The sequence below is a fragment of the Chamaea fasciata genome, unplaced genomic scaffold, assembly GCF_029207755.1.
Source record: "Chamaea fasciata isolate MVZ Bird 193981 ecotype frontalis unplaced genomic scaffold, bChaFas1.0.hap1 SCAF_2, whole genome shotgun sequence".
Lineage (NCBI taxonomy): Eukaryota > Metazoa > Chordata > Aves > Passeriformes > Sylviidae > Chamaea > Chamaea fasciata.
This window is the reverse complement of record NW_027094087.1, coordinates 97,610,935-97,629,493: the sequence shown is the minus strand read 5'-3', so window position 1 is coordinate 97,629,493 and position 18,559 is coordinate 97,610,935. Positions and strand designations below refer to the sequence as shown.

The 18,559-nt window shown below is 37.7% G+C and overlaps 1 protein-coding gene across 1 annotated transcript in view; it reads right to left on the bottom strand.

The window, feature by feature from the left end:
• Window positions 1-15,821: 15,821 nt before the first annotated feature.
• Window positions 15,822-18,559, bottom strand: part of FRMPD4 (FERM and PDZ domain containing 4) — a 301,877-nt gene continuing 299,139 nt past the window's right edge. Inside the window, 1 exon segment of the mRNA XM_066176819.1 lies at window positions 15,822-18,140. Coding sequence (XP_066032916.1) covers window positions 16,789-18,140 — 1,352 coding nt within the window. The 3' untranslated portion in view covers window positions 15,822-16,788.

The following is an 18,559-nucleotide window of genomic DNA, read 5'->3' as shown; positions in this document are numbered from 1 at the left end:
AGTGGTTAATGGACCTTATGGACCTGCACAACTGATGAGACTGTAGAATTGCATACCTTTGAAATCAGTGTCTTGGAAAACCTTATTTGCAACTAGAGGCACAAACATGCACTTTGGAAATCCACAGAAATATCTGGTCACTTTTACAAAAAAGAGCATAGAATATTTCAAGGGGGATGCAAGACATCTTTTTCTTACTGGATTTTTTTCTGTTAGTCATTTTATACTTTGTATTATTGTTCATTCTTTGTTTCCATTTCCATTTAATTTCTTCTCATTCTCTAAATAAAAGCACAGAAAAGAGAAAAATGTCAGTACTCAAATATTTGATGTCATTTTGATTGCTGGAAGACATGAAGTGATATTAGTAATATTTCTAAGCAACTGCACTGTATCTTTTTTCTCCCCCCAGCTGAAATCTAAGGATAGTAGATTAATTTTAGTAAGAAGCTATCTGGGTTTAGTATTACCTGATCTAGCAGACAGAAAAAAACCCGCATTTTTCATTTAATGCTTTAATATATCTTGTTTAAATGCATGACTACTAAAAGAATTTTATTTTTCTTGCGAAGAATTGTCCACACAGTCTCTTTTCAGGTCTGTTTGGAGGGTACACATGTGTAAGGGAACTAAAACTAAGAGTTTGGCTAGGAGAATCAAATAAAAGTCTCAGTATTGCTGTAAAATATTATGTTATCTCCTGGTGACCTTTTAATGAAAAAAAAAATTAAAAATGCCTCTCTTCAAAGTTACTTTTTTATTGAGAGTCACCATCCAGTAGCCCATGCTCTCTGGTAACACTGCTGCAATACAGCAGAGATGTTGTAGTACCCGAGACCTTTCTGTCTGAATACAATGGCTGTCCCTGCCTCAACCTACACTCTAGTCTTAGTTCACACTTTTTAATGAAAAAGGCATGTGGTTTTATGTAATAGTGGAACCATTTCTAGTCGCTTTCTTTCCCATCTTGCTTGTAAAATTTGGATATTCTACTTGGATGGACCACATAATTCAAAGATGCAAAGGGATTCCAATGGTACTGAGTTCCCACCCTCATGTCTGAAGTTCTCATTCCACTTTTTTTGTTTTGTCTGTGTCATGGATTTTGTAAAGAGCATATTATTCTATTCCATCTGGGTAGAGCAGAATTGCTTATCTTTGCCCAAATGGGTCAGTGTCACTTATCAGATAGTAGAGTGCTATATATCTCTCTTCATTGTTTCACTACTTCCATAGGAATGTCTTCTGCTAATGGACCATTAAGAGGTCATCAATAATATTACACATTACAGTGCACTATTGTAAGCTGCTCCACACAGGGAGGAGGAGCCAAACCATCTTAACCTAAATAAAAAGGAGCCACAGTCCCACTAGGTATCCAGTTTTTCCACCGGATCCCTGAAGAAAGACCAGACCCATCTCACCATTACTGGACTATTTTTCTTCAACAGTACCATGTCTACTCCAACAGAACCACATCTGCCACTCCAGGAGGGCTTACTTTGGACTGCTTCCAACACCCTGACCAACAGAGTGTCAAGTTGTATTTCTGGCTGTCAGAGTTTTCTAGGATTTCTTGTTTGTTTATTTGTTTGCTTATTCTACTGTACTACAACATCTGTATTTTTATATCCCTAGTAAAGAACTACTCTACCTATTCCCAAAATCTTTACCTAACAGCCTTTTAATTGCAAATTTATGATAATTTGGAAAAAAAGAAGAAGGGCTTACATTTAAAAAAAAAAACTCCAACCCTCCCTGGCAGATACCTGTCTATCTAAACCAAAACAGTCTGCTTTTCCCCCCTCCAAGGTTTGCCAGTGTTTCATCTGCTTGGAAAAAACCCAACTTTGTATTGAATACTTTTGCTTTGCTGGGACTGGCAAGGCTCCTAGTTTACACTAGTTTTAAGAACAAGTAATGACAGTAACTTTCCTTGCTAGTACAATGCTTGTGTTCTTTTTCTGTTTTCATCTGGGTACTCTCTTTGGGATTTCTAATCTGTGTCACCGTTCTATCTTCTAATCTGTGTCACCATTCCTCCCCATCCCTTCTTGCTTGACTGGGCTTTGAAACGTTGTAGGTAAAATCCAATTCTTTGAGAAGTGCCTAAACTCTACATCTTTGTTTTCCTTTGAAACACTGAGACAGCTTGAAAGCTATTCATGCGTCTGATGGATGTTTGGTTTGTGGGATTAATTGTTCTGTTTCTTTGCCTTTTGTGAAACATAAATGCCCGAGCTTAAAAGCACAATCAATACTATTCTCATGACAAGTTTCATCTATGGCTAAGTGACTTTCTCACTTGGCCTAGCACAGCTGTTTGGCATTCCTGTTGTTAGGTCTCAAGTATAATTAAACTCTTACTCAGTTATAATATGGATCTAAATTATAACTCTTCTAAATTTCTCATTGAATGAAATTTTCACTCTTCACTTCTTTACATCAAGTGAACTCCTCATTTCACAACATTTTAACAGCACTGTTATTCTGTCAGTGGTTTTTTATGTTGTATAGTTTGGTTTGGTGAGGATAACATTTAGGAAGAATCAGATACCCTTCAGGACTAGAAGTGATAGAAATGGGATAAATGTGTAGTGTCCACAGGTAATAATAACAACCTTGGCAGTAATCAGTGCCAGAATGATTAAGAGCTACTGGTGTACTAAAAAATGTAAATGCAATGATAGTATGTACCTATGAGGTACATACTATCTGTCTGTACACATCTGTCAGTGGAGACAGATGATTATCAAAGGCCTGATTAAGCAGATTCTAAAGAATCTCCTGGAGAAAAATGGCAAATGAGTTTGCTGATTAGCTGAAGAAAACCAGAGGGAACACAACTCTGTGTAAAGTGCAAAGATGCTATCATAGATTGAGAGAATCATTTAAAAGGCCCCAGTTTCAACAAAGGTTAATGTTGTTTTCACCTCAAAATAAAAAAGAGGTTTCTAACTCTGCAAGGAGTGAGGTTGCAGAACAGCTATTCAGGAGGAACAGGTACAAAACCTGTGGGAATATCAGTGTAGCATGCAGAGATATTTGTTTGGGGTTTCTAACTCTAGGAAATTGCTTAAAAGTATCAGGGAAGGTCAGAAGTCAAACACTCAAAAAGCTGTGATATTTCAAAATTTAACCTCTGCAAAATTTATGTTGCTGTTTCCCATATGCATGATTTCTACAGCACTCCTACTCATAGGACAGGCACCAGGATGTCAGTGGTATATGAAACAGGAATCTGGAAAGCAAAGATATGTGAAAAAGGCAGTACCCAGATATGACTGTACAGAAAGGATTTTACTCTTTGTCAGAGGAGCATGACATGTTGTGGTTTCTAGGATGGCTCACAGCATTCTCTTTAGATTCCACCTCCAGAGCATAAGAGCAAAAAGTCTCTGTTTTCACCTGATGTAAAACAAGTCTCAGTGTCAACACTTTTCACTAAGTCAAATGAGCAAATGGGGATATCTGAAGAGGCAAGTGCTGGCCATTGTTTTAAATTAAAGGAACAATTATCCACACACAAAGACTTAATAAATTAAGGATATTGAAATAATGTCAATTTTTCAATGTTCATTCCATGCAGGTTTTTTCTGACCTTGAAAAGAGTAATAGGGAGAGCTAAGGTTTGGGTGATTTTTGGTCTGTTTTACTTTCTGGTCTTCATATAAGAACCACTATTATGCTTTGATTGTTTATTTGCAAGACAGCTCATAAAACAACTTCAATTCAATTTAATTTAAATTAATTTCATTTTAGGTTTGCAGCCTCTCTTTTCTTCTGTTTGCAAAGGTATTTTCAAGAGGACACTGTTACTCTAAGTTGTCAGCCAAATCTGAACTCGTGCTGGGTGGAGAAGTGTTTGCAGGAGCAAGTCTTACAGTAACTCGTGTATCGTAATGATCAGGACGGGGCAAGATTGATGGGGTCCAGTCCTAGGAATGTCATAGGTTGGGAGAATTTGATAACATTTCATGATAAATTATTAATAAAGAAACAAACAAAATAATGTTTGCTCTTCAGGTTGCTCCTACAACATTTTGTGCTTTTATTCTGCAGCACCATGAGAAGGAACATAAGTTAATTAACAACTGTTTTACTAGACTTCCACTGACATCACCGATGATGCACATTCAAAGCAAAGAATGAAGAGGGCTGAATTGCTTTTCATGTAGTGCTTTTCTGAAGGGCTGGCAGAATATTTTAAAATCATCAAAATGTACTTTGCTCTGTCAACAAACTTACTGCTTTTAAACCAATTTAACCTTCAGACAGAGACGATACTTGGTCGATTTGAACTGACAAAGAGATATAATGAAAGCTGTGAATATGCAATGTGAGTATTCTCATGGAAATTGATGTGCATTCTAAACAATAAATGTAAACAAACAGCTGTTACAATCCCCTAAAATGGCCCATCTGAGATTGTGAGATTCATTTGTAGAAAACCTTGGCCTTTTGAATTGGAATGTAAGAACTACACAAGGATTTTGTGCACCTCAGAGGAAATAACAACATATGCTCAAAGTAAAAACATGGCATTTGCTTAAGAAAAGAGAAACAGTCTTTTGACTTTTCATTTTTAACTATGGAATCATTCCTGAAATTATGTTTCACATTCTCCATCTGCCTTTTTTCTGCTATTTATTATACTGACCCGCAATTTACTTAGAAATACGAGAAAAGTATACTTGGGAGTTCTGCCCACTCTAAATCTTGAAAAATACAATTTATGTAATTTCTATACAAATACTAATGAGGAAAGATCTACTGTTAAACTGTGAACAATTATGAAGTGCTGTTTATCACCCCTATTAAGGTTTGATGCAAAATAAAATATTGAGATTTATATAGAACCTAGACACTCCTTTTCAGGCTATCAAAGCTCATTGCTTTATCTCCAGCACTGGTGGTACAAAGGGCTAGGGAGGCCAGCGCATGTGTACAAGGAGCTCTGGCAGACAGTGCTGGTCCCTGAGCACTCAGAGAGACTGGGAAGGCTGGTACATCCCAAAGCAAATGAGTACAGACATGATGGTGCCAAAACGAACACCAAATCAACAACCAAGTTGTAGAGTATTATCAAAGTTATTCTTCCATGTTGTCCTCTACTGGCTTAAATATGCTTTTCAAAAGCACTGACAGGATACCATGAAATAAAAGTAGGAAGAGAAAACAATATAATGGTAAGTGTAAACAAACCATCAAAAATCCCCAAACCAAAACAAAGAAAAAACCACAACAACAACAAAAAAGGAAAATGTGGAAAGCTTCATAGACCTTCTGAACTGATGAAATTCAAAACCCTTATAATTTTTCAGCTTTTTTTTTTTTCATTTTCTGGCATTCAAAACAATTTGAAGACTCTACAAAGCAAGCATGAACATTTGAGCTGGTCAGCTTAAACTTCCTTAATAATTTTATCAGAGAGAAATGGGCATTTCCCAGATGTGAATTACTTATCTATTTTTGATCTTTACTTTCCACAGATATGAGTAGCATGTAGTAGTGCCTATTTCTCTCCAGTTCAAAGGGAGCCCAGCATAACTAGCTTACATTTGAAGACCTCTGATATATCTCCAGTCGTTTACATTAACCCTATTTTTCCTCTTTCAATAACCATATTCTGCTAATGATCCAGTAAAAGAAATTTTGATTCAAGAACCTCAAATGCATTTAAGCACCAGAATTCAGCCCTAGCAACTCAAAGATCTTTAACATTAGTAGTTCTGGAACTGTTTCTTACTGTTCACTGCTAAAGTGAACTGTAGTTTCACTTCTAAGCATTCCTTTGGTGGAATTCATACTCTGTTCAGCTTTAAATCAGCAGGATGATCAAACAAAAGAAACTGATTTCATATTAACTTAGCATGAAAAATATGATAAATAATCACACAAATGTCTTCCGTAGCTTTGGAGAAACTTTTCCCTAAATTTTCACAGTGCATTAAAATTTTCTAAGCAAAAATTCAAAAATGCAAGTATGAGTAAGGCAAACAAGGAAAAAAAGTCTGAAAAGCTGGGAGATGTGTTCTAACTGGCTAAACAACATCCTCAAATATACTGGAAAAAGCTGCACATCCCTTCATTTAAATGCCTTTTTTGTGGACTGCTTTGTATCTTACAAAGCACTTTGTTGACTCTAAGATAGGAAGCATCATCAATTCAGTGATGATGAGATGTCACTAGAAAAAGTGAGGAGTAGATGACCTTGACAAATGCTAATTGATGTGAGTTAAAATTTAAAACAGTGTGAAGAGAAAGTGGGGGCAGAGGGGAGCAGAAATCTTCGTCTCCCTGTACACAACACTGAGACAAGCTGGTTGTCTAGGCTCTTTACATTGTCAATGGAAAGAGAATAAAAAACATATCCAGGAGGTGATTTATCCCAGACATCTTTGAATGTGCCTCTGGAGATGTCTCTTCCTCTCCCTGCACTGACTGCAGAGAGTGTTTATGTGATTTATACCCAATACCCAGCATTTAGACAACTAGAGTCAAGCAAGATGAATTCCGCCCTGGGGAAAGAAAAAAAAAGTCCATGGTAACTTAGGAGTTCATCAGTTTTAATTGATTAAGGAGAAAGAACTGGGCATACCAGTAATTCACAGAATGACTCAAAGCCACCAGTGTGCTTTAGGCATGAAGGGTAAAAGGCATCCTGTGGTAAGCCAGACAAGAAATTTTCCACAGACAGAAAAGAAATGTTACCACTATATAAAAATGGGTCAGATCTCATCTGGAATTTGACGTACCAGCAACAGTTACAGAAGAGAACTATTTAAATTAAAAATGTATTAGAACTAGCTTTTTATTTGAGGCTTTGGTAAGAAATTAAAAGCCTTGATGTTCTGGAACAGCTGTCTACAAAGAAAGACCATCAACACCCCAAGTGCTTTTAAGATGGGTCTTGAGCCTGCCTGTCTGCACTGAGTAAACACAGATAGACTCAGCTAGAAGAAAGTACCTTTCAATGAAAAGGTCCTATTGTCATAAGGGATATAAACAGGGAAAATTTTTCTGCAAGGAAAAAGACTCCCAATCTATTAATGTGTAACTTGTGAAGTACAAATAAGGACATTCAGGAGACTAAAGCAATTTTAAATTAGATTCCTTTTCAAGCTTTGGAAAGAAAACTGTATTTTCCTGAAATTTGGAATCAGCAGGGAAGGAAAAATAAAGCTTAAAAAGCAGCAAATATAAAAAGCTAGACTACAGTATCTTCCAATTTCATTTAAATAAATTGCCAGTGGGTAATTCAGTTACACAAAATTACCTTTCTTTTAAAAATTTTTACTGACAATACTGCAATTGTTATAGGAGACCTCAGATCTCTACTGACTGTACTGATATATTGTTTTACATGCCACACAAGCCTTTGTGTAGAATCAGGGTTTTTTTCATAATCTAGTGGTTAATTTACTCATTTATGTGGTCTTTCATACAGCAAGAGAAGAGAGAAAAAAACATTGAAAACTAATTTTTTAAATCAGTAAGACTGGCAAGAGAAACTCAGTCAGAAAAAAAGAAGAAGCAGCTTTGAAATTGACTTTATAAAATGTGAAAAAGAATTTACCTTCATGCAATCTTACCTCCATGCCATAAGCAGAGCCATGTGGGCTGAACAGGCTGCCTCCACAGAGACACAAGAGTTGTCCAAGGTTCTTCACGACATTCTTCAAGTTTTGGTGCAGATCCCTGACCCTTTCTGCCAGATACAACTTTGTCTTTTTATGGAGAGGACATGCTGGTTGGAAGCTCCACAGAAGCATCTCCAAGGCAAAGGTGGTCTGCTTTTTTCTTCCTGGACACCATATTTTACCTGAAGGCCTATCAGTGTAGAAATGAAGCAGTTGAGAGGCACGTCCTCTCTTGTTCTGGTGAACACTTACCCTTCCTGACTCCTCAAGGAGTGTACTGCTGCATTGCTCTTGTAGTTCTTTCATGCATTTAAAAATATTGGTTTTAATATTCTGTTTCATTGATTTAAAGAGAAGATGCTGCAGTAAACATTTTTCTTTTAGAAGGTAGGAACTGCTTTTAAAAGTAAAACCCCTAATGAGAAGAAAAAAGCATCCTTAATGAGAAACATACTTAATGCATCACTTTTTTAAGACATGGTTTTCAAGTGCAAAATAAAAGTATCTGAAATGTATGAAAAAAATGAGATCACAGTTATAAAAAGTCAAAATTCAGTATGATATTGAAGTGTCTGATCCTAGTAGTGTCCTGCATAGGTAGAAATATTTCAGAGGCATTACATTTGTTGAAACTTGACCAAGTTATAAGGTACATCTAGCTGCTTCAGGCAGGAAAAACTCAGCTGTACAATTAGCTGTACTGCATTTGTACTGATCATTTGCTCTTAGAAGTGACCTGTAGCAGAAGCCCTAAAAAAGGTATTCACTGGGGCTGGAAAATATTGAAACTTTCCACCAAAACATGCTGACTTTGGACTAGAACTAAGAGAGAGGGCACAAACAGTTTTCTTACTGCAGAAAGCAGTTGAAGACTAGCTGGAGAAGTAAGCTTGGGTTTATGCACTTGGAGAAGTTTGATCTTGGGTCTCTGTTTTCTCAAGGTTGCCAGTTCTTTGAGCCATTCAAGAAGATTTCATGTCAGAAATTGTGAGGATGAGAGGATGCTCCATTACGGCAAAATGACAGATTGGAAAATTCTTCAGGCATCCATGGCATCTGCATTGCCAACCCAGGGACAAACTAGATCTTCAGCTGCATCTGTGGCCATTTCATTGGAAATAGAGGTTTGAAGTAAAAACTGGATCCTTTGGCTTCTTTTTCAGAACAAAAAAATACAGTCCTTGCCATTATGAAAATGGGATTCCTATAAAGTGCTAAGATCACCTCCTTCCATGGATACCGAAAGTCTTGATTATATTAAAGAGCTCAACATTTCTACTGAAACCAAACCCTGGAACACAGGCTAAAGACTTCAGGTTGCTACCAATAATACTTAGATACACAATTTTCAACGCTGTCCTATATACAAACTTAGAGTTTAGCACACAAAAAAGAAGATTTACAAGGATAAAGCTGTTGTTGACATTTACTGCCAGCCCATGCTGTCATTTGAAAGGCAAGGGCAACATGGGAGAATCTTGCAATGCACTGCCTAAAAGGACTTTAAAACATATCTTCTCTCTGAAGAGCAACTCAAAAGACACTGTAAAAACAATTACCACCACCTAACATTTCAGTGTTGCCCATTATCAAATTATTAAATAAAGATGGGAGGGTAGTGCTTGTTGTTACTAGTTCTCTGCACATCTGTGTTAGAGGCAACCATCTTCTTTTGATCCTCTGTTTATAGCATGAAACAACAGTACTCTGTTTTATTATTATAAGCATAATTCTATCTTTGTTGATACAGACTGCTGTTCCATTATCCTTTATTGAAATCTACAGGTAGAAGAGAGAATAAATAGAGGTTGGTCTTCAAGAAAGAAACATAACTTACCAGTAATTAGTCTTCTTTACGATGCACAGATTATAAATAAAGCTGTTGTAAGGGTACATATACACCTTATCCCTCCAGACTACAGAAATTTTTGCTTTGCAGTAACCATGGATCATGTATTCACACTGTTGTCATCACCTTTGACACAACAGCATAAAACTCCCCATCTCACACCATAAATTGTTTAAATGATCAACCACATAGACATGGTCTAAAACATTGAAGCAAGCCCTTCTAATAGAGCTCATAGAGCTAACAGAGCTTCTTTTCTCTTTAACTTTCAAATTAATATCCACATTTGCTCACACTGAGCAACTTCATAAAATTATCTACCAGAGGCTCTTGAGGCACTTTACCAAGTGCTGTGGCAGCTCTTGGTGCAGCTCACCAGAGATGACACAGTGCCTGGGGAAAGAGGGGTGGATATACTGCAGGTCAGTAACTCAACAGTCTCAGAAACTGTTGGAAGTACCAATTCCTACGTTTTATAGCAAATACTGAGACACCTACCATCCATCTGGATAACTGCTGGATCTCTCAGAGATATACACAGTCTGTATATTCTGAGATCGCCTGGACTGCAAATATAAAGGGAGCTCTTTTGCTATCAAAGGTACAAAATAAAGCATGTTTATTAGAAGCCCAAGGGAAGGTGAAGGAAAACATGAACAAATAAGTGATGTTAAAGACACTACCTTCAGCAAAATGATGGCTGCATCTTAGGAGCTGGCCTATCTTTGAAGAGTAAGGTCAAAGAAGGAATCACAGGGGTATGGACTTCTCTGATTTTCTAACAGAGAAGATAACAACAAAGAATGCCACTTTTTTTTTTTCTTTTTTTTGGAGAAGGAGAATCCACGAGAACATGAAACACCAAATTAAAATTCCTGCAAGTGACTTGCCTGGCAGAAGGAAAGATCTTGATAAACACAGCTCAAGGCTGTGACGGATGGTAAACAGACTTCACTAAGGGTAAGAAACATGCAACAAAAGACCAGACTGCTTCAGTTTGAGCAGGTAACTTGGAACAGACTGGACTGATGGGAAGGCCAACAAAAACATCAACCCAAAAATCTAATGTACTTAATAATTCACATTCCATTCCATTACTTACAAGGCACAAGAGAAATAGGAGTGCTGAAAGAATGAGTCTTCCTCCATCTGCAGCATGAAGAAATGCATTTCTAAACTCAGATGAGACAAATAGCCCACATTCCACAGTAACAGGCAGAGTAGCAGCAGAAGTCTCTTTGAGAAAGGGAGAAAGTCTTGATGCTGAAATTCTGCATCCTTCATCCCACCTTACCTTCAATGAAACCGGGGACACAGGGCCTGGAGGATATGTTTCATCTACACTATCAGGGGACTGTCCAACAGGCAGCCTGATAGTTAATTAGTCTCATGAAAGTGTTGAAGACACATGAATGAGTGTTCAAGATACAGGAAAATTAGCACTGTGGGACACAAACTGATACATACATCTGGTTGTGACAGATCCACTGGTAGAGCTCAGACAGATTTTTTTGTGGAGGACCTGGTAGATAAAATACTAATAAATGAATTTAGTTCTGTACGACATTCTGCCAAGGGCTAATTAAATACTGGAAGAGAGGAAGGAAACCTACACACACCCTTTACAGGTTATCAGGTTCAAAAATGGGTAGTTTAGTGGCAAAGTCCTTATTTGAGTAATCAACTTTAGATATGATAGAAACTCATTCCTGCAGTTCAAATAAATGTGGAACTCCATGATACAGATGTGAAGCTTCCAATCTCTGTTTAATCCTGTTTCCCAAATGGACAGTCAAACCAGAGGGAACACATCTAATGCCACTTCCTAGAAAGGTAGAAAAATGTAAGCATCATCCCCCAGTGGAAACGTGATATTGCCACCAAAAAAAAAAGTTCTCACACTTCAAGGAATAGCAATGCTAATGTAGGGACTTTGTTTATGCTGTAATCCCTGTCCCTTAGATTGAAAAGTCCTGCTTCATTTTAGCATAATGGAAAGGGGGAAGCATCACCTGGAGGATGTGTCTTGCCATTTCTGGCTGTGTTGAAATGAAAGCCTTTCCCTGTGAGAAGGTGACAAGCATTTCAGCTTGGCCAATATTCATGTTTTGCAGTTTTGGCCTCACAGATGAGAAGCAGCTTCTTAGGCTACCAGATAAACATCCAGATGCCCTCTCATTCCACTTTTAAAAGTATGGCAAAAGGATCAATAGGTGCCTTATTTTGAGGCAGTCGAGGCACCTCTTAAACAGGTGGCAAAACAGAATTCAAATCTCTCTGATCAAAAAGGCAAAAAGGTAATCCTGAAAGAAGGCATGGTTGAAGAACAAATGATAACAACTTAGTTAGTTGGCCATTGAGAAAAACTGAAGTAGTTCTGGGTAACATCTGTCAAATGCCTTGAGAATAAGAGAAGACTGTTGCAAATACAGGTACACTAAGAAGTAAACACCCCAGAAACCTGAGCAATAAGGTCCACATAAACCTAGTGCAACAGGAGAACCACCTAAAAAAAGGAATTTAGAATATTTTCCTAGTGAAGCAAGAGACATAATACATTGCTTTTACTCCTCCTTAGCTTTGCAGGCTCATAGTAAATAATTGCTCTTTTTCCTAATGACAAAACAAGCTTTAAAATGCAATTAAGTATTTCCTATTGCATAAAAATGTGCCACAGTCTCTCTTTGTAAAAGAAGTGCACCTCAAAATCAATACTGAAACATTTACATTTGCTACAGTACAACAGGATCTTAGGCTAGTTTGTCTTTCCTCCCGCCCTTATGAAATCAAAGATTTGCTCTCAGATCTCATGAGTCAAAGTTCACTTTCCCCAGAATCCAGTGCTTTACAGGCTCTAACAGAAGTTTTGATCAAATCTCATGAATTTCCACCCGTCAGCATCTTCCAAATTCCATCAGTAACGACGGAAAATTTCAGATTGTACGTTGTGAACACCTATAGGAAAATGTATTTACTATTTTATTTATTTTAACCTGTTTTAGTTATTTTAGTTTAGACTTTAATGATGAGTGCCTGAACCTCTCTATGGCTTTGACCAAATCTAGGTCTGAAAACATATTATGACTGTTCCACGGATAGTGCAGTGGAAGATTGTGATCACCTTCTTTTTGTGCAGAATGGCTACTACTGAATTTTGAGTGGCAAATTATAAATACTGGCTAATGTTAGTGCCACATGTTCATCACTAAGCTATTTGTGACGTGAACCAAGTTTTCAATTTGTAACAGTTTAGTGCTTAGTGAAATAAGGCTCTGGCTTTTAACATCTGCTATTACAGTGCTACAGTTATAACCTAGTGAGCCAAAATTAATCCCTGATAAAATACTACTAAATTTAACTGTATTTCAGTGCAGTAATCAGGTCTCTCTTTGATATAAACTGTGTGACAAAGTTACTCAGGAATACATTTCTCAGCATCAAATAACGTGCAAGTGTGATTATTTCACATGTCTGGTGAGCAGTGAGAACATCATGATGCATCCTGGATCTTCCAGTGATCATGAATTGATGGAGTATTAGTGAAACAGAAGGAAAATATTGTAGGTATGCAGCTTTGTTTCTTAATGTCAAAATGACAAAGTTTGCCCAATTATTTATAAAACAGCCTGAACTCAAGGACTCAAACATGAAGATGCTTGTCATTTTGCCAACTTAAAAATCACCAAACATATAGTGTATATATAAAAGTTTATGAAACTATTGTATTATATTGTATATAGATGACATTATATCATTTAGCATTTCTTTACTGCCTTAGTGCAAGTAGGTACATACTGATGGCATTCCCTCATACCATGAAGTTAAAATGTGCAATTAATGCAGGAATCAATTAGGATGCCACACAGGAAGACAAGGTTATCTTAATGCTCAAGATTAATAGAAATGGGCTATAATTCAGCAGCAAGTGATGTGCAAGGTCATATGCCCCAGAATTAATAACAGTTATGTCTATTATCATCCAATACTCTCCTCAGCTGGACAAGACAAGCTGAATCAGAGGATCCTAGAATCACAGGACAGTTTGGATTGGAAGTAACCTTTGAAGGTTATCCTGTCCAACCCCCTGTGATGGGCAGGGACATCTTCTGTCACAAACAACTCAATTTTTGCAGTTTATTCTGACATAGAGGATGAATGGTCTTTCATCAATCTTCAACTAGATGAGGTTGCCCAGAGCCCCATTCAGCCTGACCTTGGATGTTTCCGGGAATGGAACACCTACCACCACTCTGGACAATCTGTTCCATGCCTCACCACCCTCACCATAAAAAAAATTACTTTCTTGTATCTGTAGTTCAAACACACTACCTCTTTTCATACTGCAACAGACCCTGCTAAAAGGCTTGTCCTCATCCTTCTTATAAGGCCTTCCTTAAATATTGAAAGGCTGCAATAGGGTCTCCCAAAAGCCCAGTAGAAAGATGAAAATACTTTCTGACAAAGGATGCTTGTGAGACACTAACCTAATATGCCTGTAAATACATGTAATTCTAGGAGACTACAGACAAATCATTTCCAGCAGCTGTCCCATTGTACAAAGTTCTCATAAGGCAGCATTTAAAAGCCTGCATATAAATCTGTGTGGAAACATTATGAAAAAGACATTGATGTGGTACCACATGGGACATTTAAAGTCCTGGGGGAAGGAGAAACTGCCTTCTAAGGGATGCCTCAGAGAGCTTGGCTAGATGATCCTATTTATCAAAACTGACACAAGAGCATGGTGGTGGTTTATGAATTCACACCAGTCCAGTCAAGAGTGACCATGCTGGTCAGGGGCTGCAGCACATGATAAATGAGGAAAGAGTGAAGAAACTGGTTTTACTCAGTCTGGAGGAGAGAAGGCTTAAGGGAGACTTTATTTCAGCCTACAGCTGCCTGATGAAAGGATAGAGAGAGGGCAGAGCCTGACTTCTCTAAAGGATGCACAGTGATACAATGAAAGGCAATGGATATTGCCAGAACATAGAAAATTCTGATTAGACCTAAAGAATTTTTGCATTTTTTTAGCCATAAATACTGTCAAATATTGAACTGTTGCCCAGAGAAATTGTGGGACATCTGTCCTTGGAGGGTTTGCAATTAACACTTTAAACAACCCTGAGCAACCTGATCTGATTAGACCTGAGCAGGGGTTGAACTAGGTGAACTACAGAGGATCATTTAGATTTACAATCCAAATCATTCTATGATCCTTTGAAAATGTTAAACACACACATATACAAACAAACAAACAAACAAACAAACAAACAAAAAGGAGAGAGAGAGCAGAGACCACAGTTAACTTTAAGAAGCAAAATTAACATGTTCACAATCAGAAAAGTTCTTGAACAGTAAGAAGAACAACAAATCTACTTACCTTTGAAACAAAATTAGATCAATTAAAAAGAAGTGGAATGAAAAGAACTGGACTAAAAATGCTTGAAGCGACACATTCCTATCTATGTCAATGCTTAGTTATGACAATCTAAATTTATTTCTGAAACTTAGTACTTCTAAATCACTGTTGACATTTTCATAAACTCAGAAAACCATCAAGGAATCGATACTAATGCAACAGTTCAGCTTGGTTTTTTTCCCTCCAGTATGAAATACTCAAATCCCGTAGTGTTTGCAGCACAAGAACAGCACTCACAGCCCCACTCTGTGAGAACTGAGAGCATCGAGTGTGAGCACCATGCAGGACAAGCTGTTGTCACCCACCAACAGTGTAAGTCAGCCTGCAGCCTATCTCTGAGCTGCCCTCCAAACTGGGTCCATGTACTAAGTGGTCTCAGAAATCAGATTTTTCTACTACATACAACAGATTAAGCTTCTGGTACTGTATTTCTGAAGATGTTTCTCTGCAGTCAGAGGGAAAGGCATTCTTTGTTTTATGAAGTGGAAGAAAGTATTTCTTTAATTTTGTTGGTTTAGTCATTCTAGTTCAGCACAGAAATCTTAATGTGTGCTTCACCTGAAAGGGTAAGATTTCAAAACAAGAGCAGTAATACCCTTTGCATGTGGTGTTACGAGAAACAGGCGAAAATTACCTACATCAGTTTGGAGAATGGAGGCTGTTGCTCCTTGGTCACTGAGAAGTTCACCAGATGCTCTTGTGAAAGCTTATTTGCCAGCCAGAACTGAGAGCTGTTGCTTTGGCTGCCTCTCAAACACAAGGCTACAAAATGTTTTCCAGAAAGGTTCAGATGGAAGAGATTATTCACAAATTGCCTTTGTCATCACTCAAGAGAAGAACTGTCTCTAGCTGGAAATATTTCAGAGATATTTATTGTATTCTGAAAATTTCATTTTATTTCTAACTTATTTACAGTTAAACATTCAGAATCATAAAATATGAAGTATAAAATATTTAACAAAATAGATGCAGTCCATGTTGTTCAGGTGCACCATAAATATATGATGAAACAGTAAACAGTATAGGAATTTTCTGATGGTCCTCTCTGTCATTTACCAGGAGAAAGGGTGTGTAGACCTGCCTCATACATTCTGGTCTGACCATTATGGCATCAATCTTTCATTTCAGAGAGAACACCACCACCACTATAGTTTCTGTGTCCTCAGTCCTCCACAGTTACCTTCACTGTCTAAAATGCCAACACTAAAGTTCAAAACATGAGATCCCCTCTGAAGTTGGTATATTCACATATTCAATACTTTTTTTTTTTTTTAAATACAGAATTTCCTAGAAAAGAAGAATCAGGTAATTCAGTCCATATGAACAAAAGAGTCATTTATTATATATATATTCTCTAGTAAGTTATAATAGTCTCTTGGATTTTAAATGTCTTTTTGCTATTTTCAATGCTTAAAAATTATAATTTTAAAACATTAAATATTGTGTTATATACATTATGATTTAGTTAATCATTCTAAACATGGAGCATTCTCCAAGTGAAAACTTGGACGAAACAGAAAACAATTTCATTGACATAACAGGCTTTAGAAGTTCACTCCATACAACCATAAATTTGACTATATGAAAAATAGCCAAATATCAATTTGCTCCTTTATGGGACTTTTTACTGTTTGTTTTTTCTGATCTTGGGGAGAAGGGGTTTTGGCTGTTGTTTTTGTATAAACCGAAGGACAGATCTAGTCATTACTTTTGTCAATGTTCAGTATTTTAACTTTTTTAATCTCTTACCTATTTTATATAAAATAACAAAATATACAGAGAAAGCTGAGTTTGTTACATTAGTTCATACACATACAGTAAATAAATTTTTTTATGTATGGCTTTGCAAAGGTAGATTATGAAGTGACTTTTGTATTTTATTTGTTTAAAAGCATTTTCAGAGAACGTGTTAGTGTGCTTACAATAGCGGCCATGGTATTCGGATGTCGAGCCAAGAGTTTAATGCTAGGATCACCAGAGGTCTTGCCTGACACTGCTTCTGCAGCCCTCAGAAGACAAATGTAGTTTATTACAACCTCATCTATCTTAGCTATAATTTCCTGCTGCTGTGTTTCAGAGTTCATGACTTTAACTAAACGCATGCAGGCTTCTGTTAAGCAACAGAGTACTTGAAAGCTGGAAGTCATAGCTAAAAGCATTTCCTCAGGGCTTTTATCAGCCATGGCCATTTTCCTGCAGGCACTTCCCAACTGTCTCGATTCCAAAGATAACAGTTGTTTGTACTTAGAAAGTTTAAGGTCATATGTTTCTGGACGTAAATCTTCTCTCTTGCCCATACTTGCTCGGACCAGTGAGAGTAGCTCATTGGCATCCTTTTGTGCTGCAATAAATCCATCAGGCATTGCATAAGTCTTCTCTTTCATCATATTTATTCGTGTGATTCGTGCATCGAAGGCTACATCGTTGAGATTCACATCAATTTGGCCACCTTGGGTGTCAACACTGTTCTTCTCGTGCTCATTGACTGCATCATGTGGGGGCTCAGCAGCTTTCGGGGACTCCAAGACTTTCTGCTCATTGTCACTGGATGACTGAGCAACGGGTTCTGCGAGCTCACACGGGGTCTGCGGTTCAAAGAGATGTGAGAGCTGATGGCTGTCTTGGTCATCTTCCTCCTCGTTGTCATCATTTCCTCTGCTCAGGAAGCAATAGCTAAAGGGGCCCCGACACCTCCAGGTGCTGCTGGTCAGCTTTCGCAAGGGCAGTGCTCGACACTGCTTGGAGTCCTTCTGACTGGTGCCTATGCCCGAACACCTCTTACTGTCCTTCCTATCAGTGCTGACGTACACACAGCTCTGAGAGTAACTTTTTGACAGCTTTTTGCCCAGGGAAAATTCCACCCTTTTCTCTGATTTGGATTCATCCTTTTGGGTGGTGTCCAGGCATTTCAAGCTGGCCGTGGCTGCCTTCTTCTCAAACAGCAACTCAGTGCCTGCAGATCCTCCAATGCTGCTGCTGCTGCTGCTGCGTCTCAGCATTTTCTTCTTCTGCGGCATCCTGAGGCTTCCTCCTATCATGTCATATGGCCATAAACTAACTGTTGCCCCACAAGCCTGATTTACTTTGGGAATGTCACAAGAGTCTTCATTTTGACTTGGCACCTTTGATTCTGATAGCATGGATGATAGCATGATGGAGTCAGCTAGAGGCTGTCTAGGAAAAGCTGTAGGCATGCCTCCTTGTCTTCCCTTTTCAGGCTCTGTGAAAGCTACACTAGGGGTAGTAGAAGAGCAGACAGAATAATTAAGCATCACCCTGATAATATTCATTGATTGAACTTATAAATATCTTTTAACAGTCAGTACAACTGGATTCCTGGTATTTCTCAATGGTCTCCATTCCTCAAAATATTCCATCAAAAATTCATTACCAGTCTTTTGTATGTCACTAAAATTCCTTTTACAACCGGTCAACAAATTGTAATTTATGAATAAGTAATTGTTCATTTCACTAAAGCAAACTTACTCAAGAAAAGGAATAGCAAATTATGTACAAAACATGCTAAATCTCCCCGAATATATAGATTGCAAGTTTACTAATTAGATGAATAATTTCAGATTAAAATACCTTCTTTAACTACACCTGAAAGAGTATGGAAAGATGTGTTCATGGTAATTTTCGTTTGGT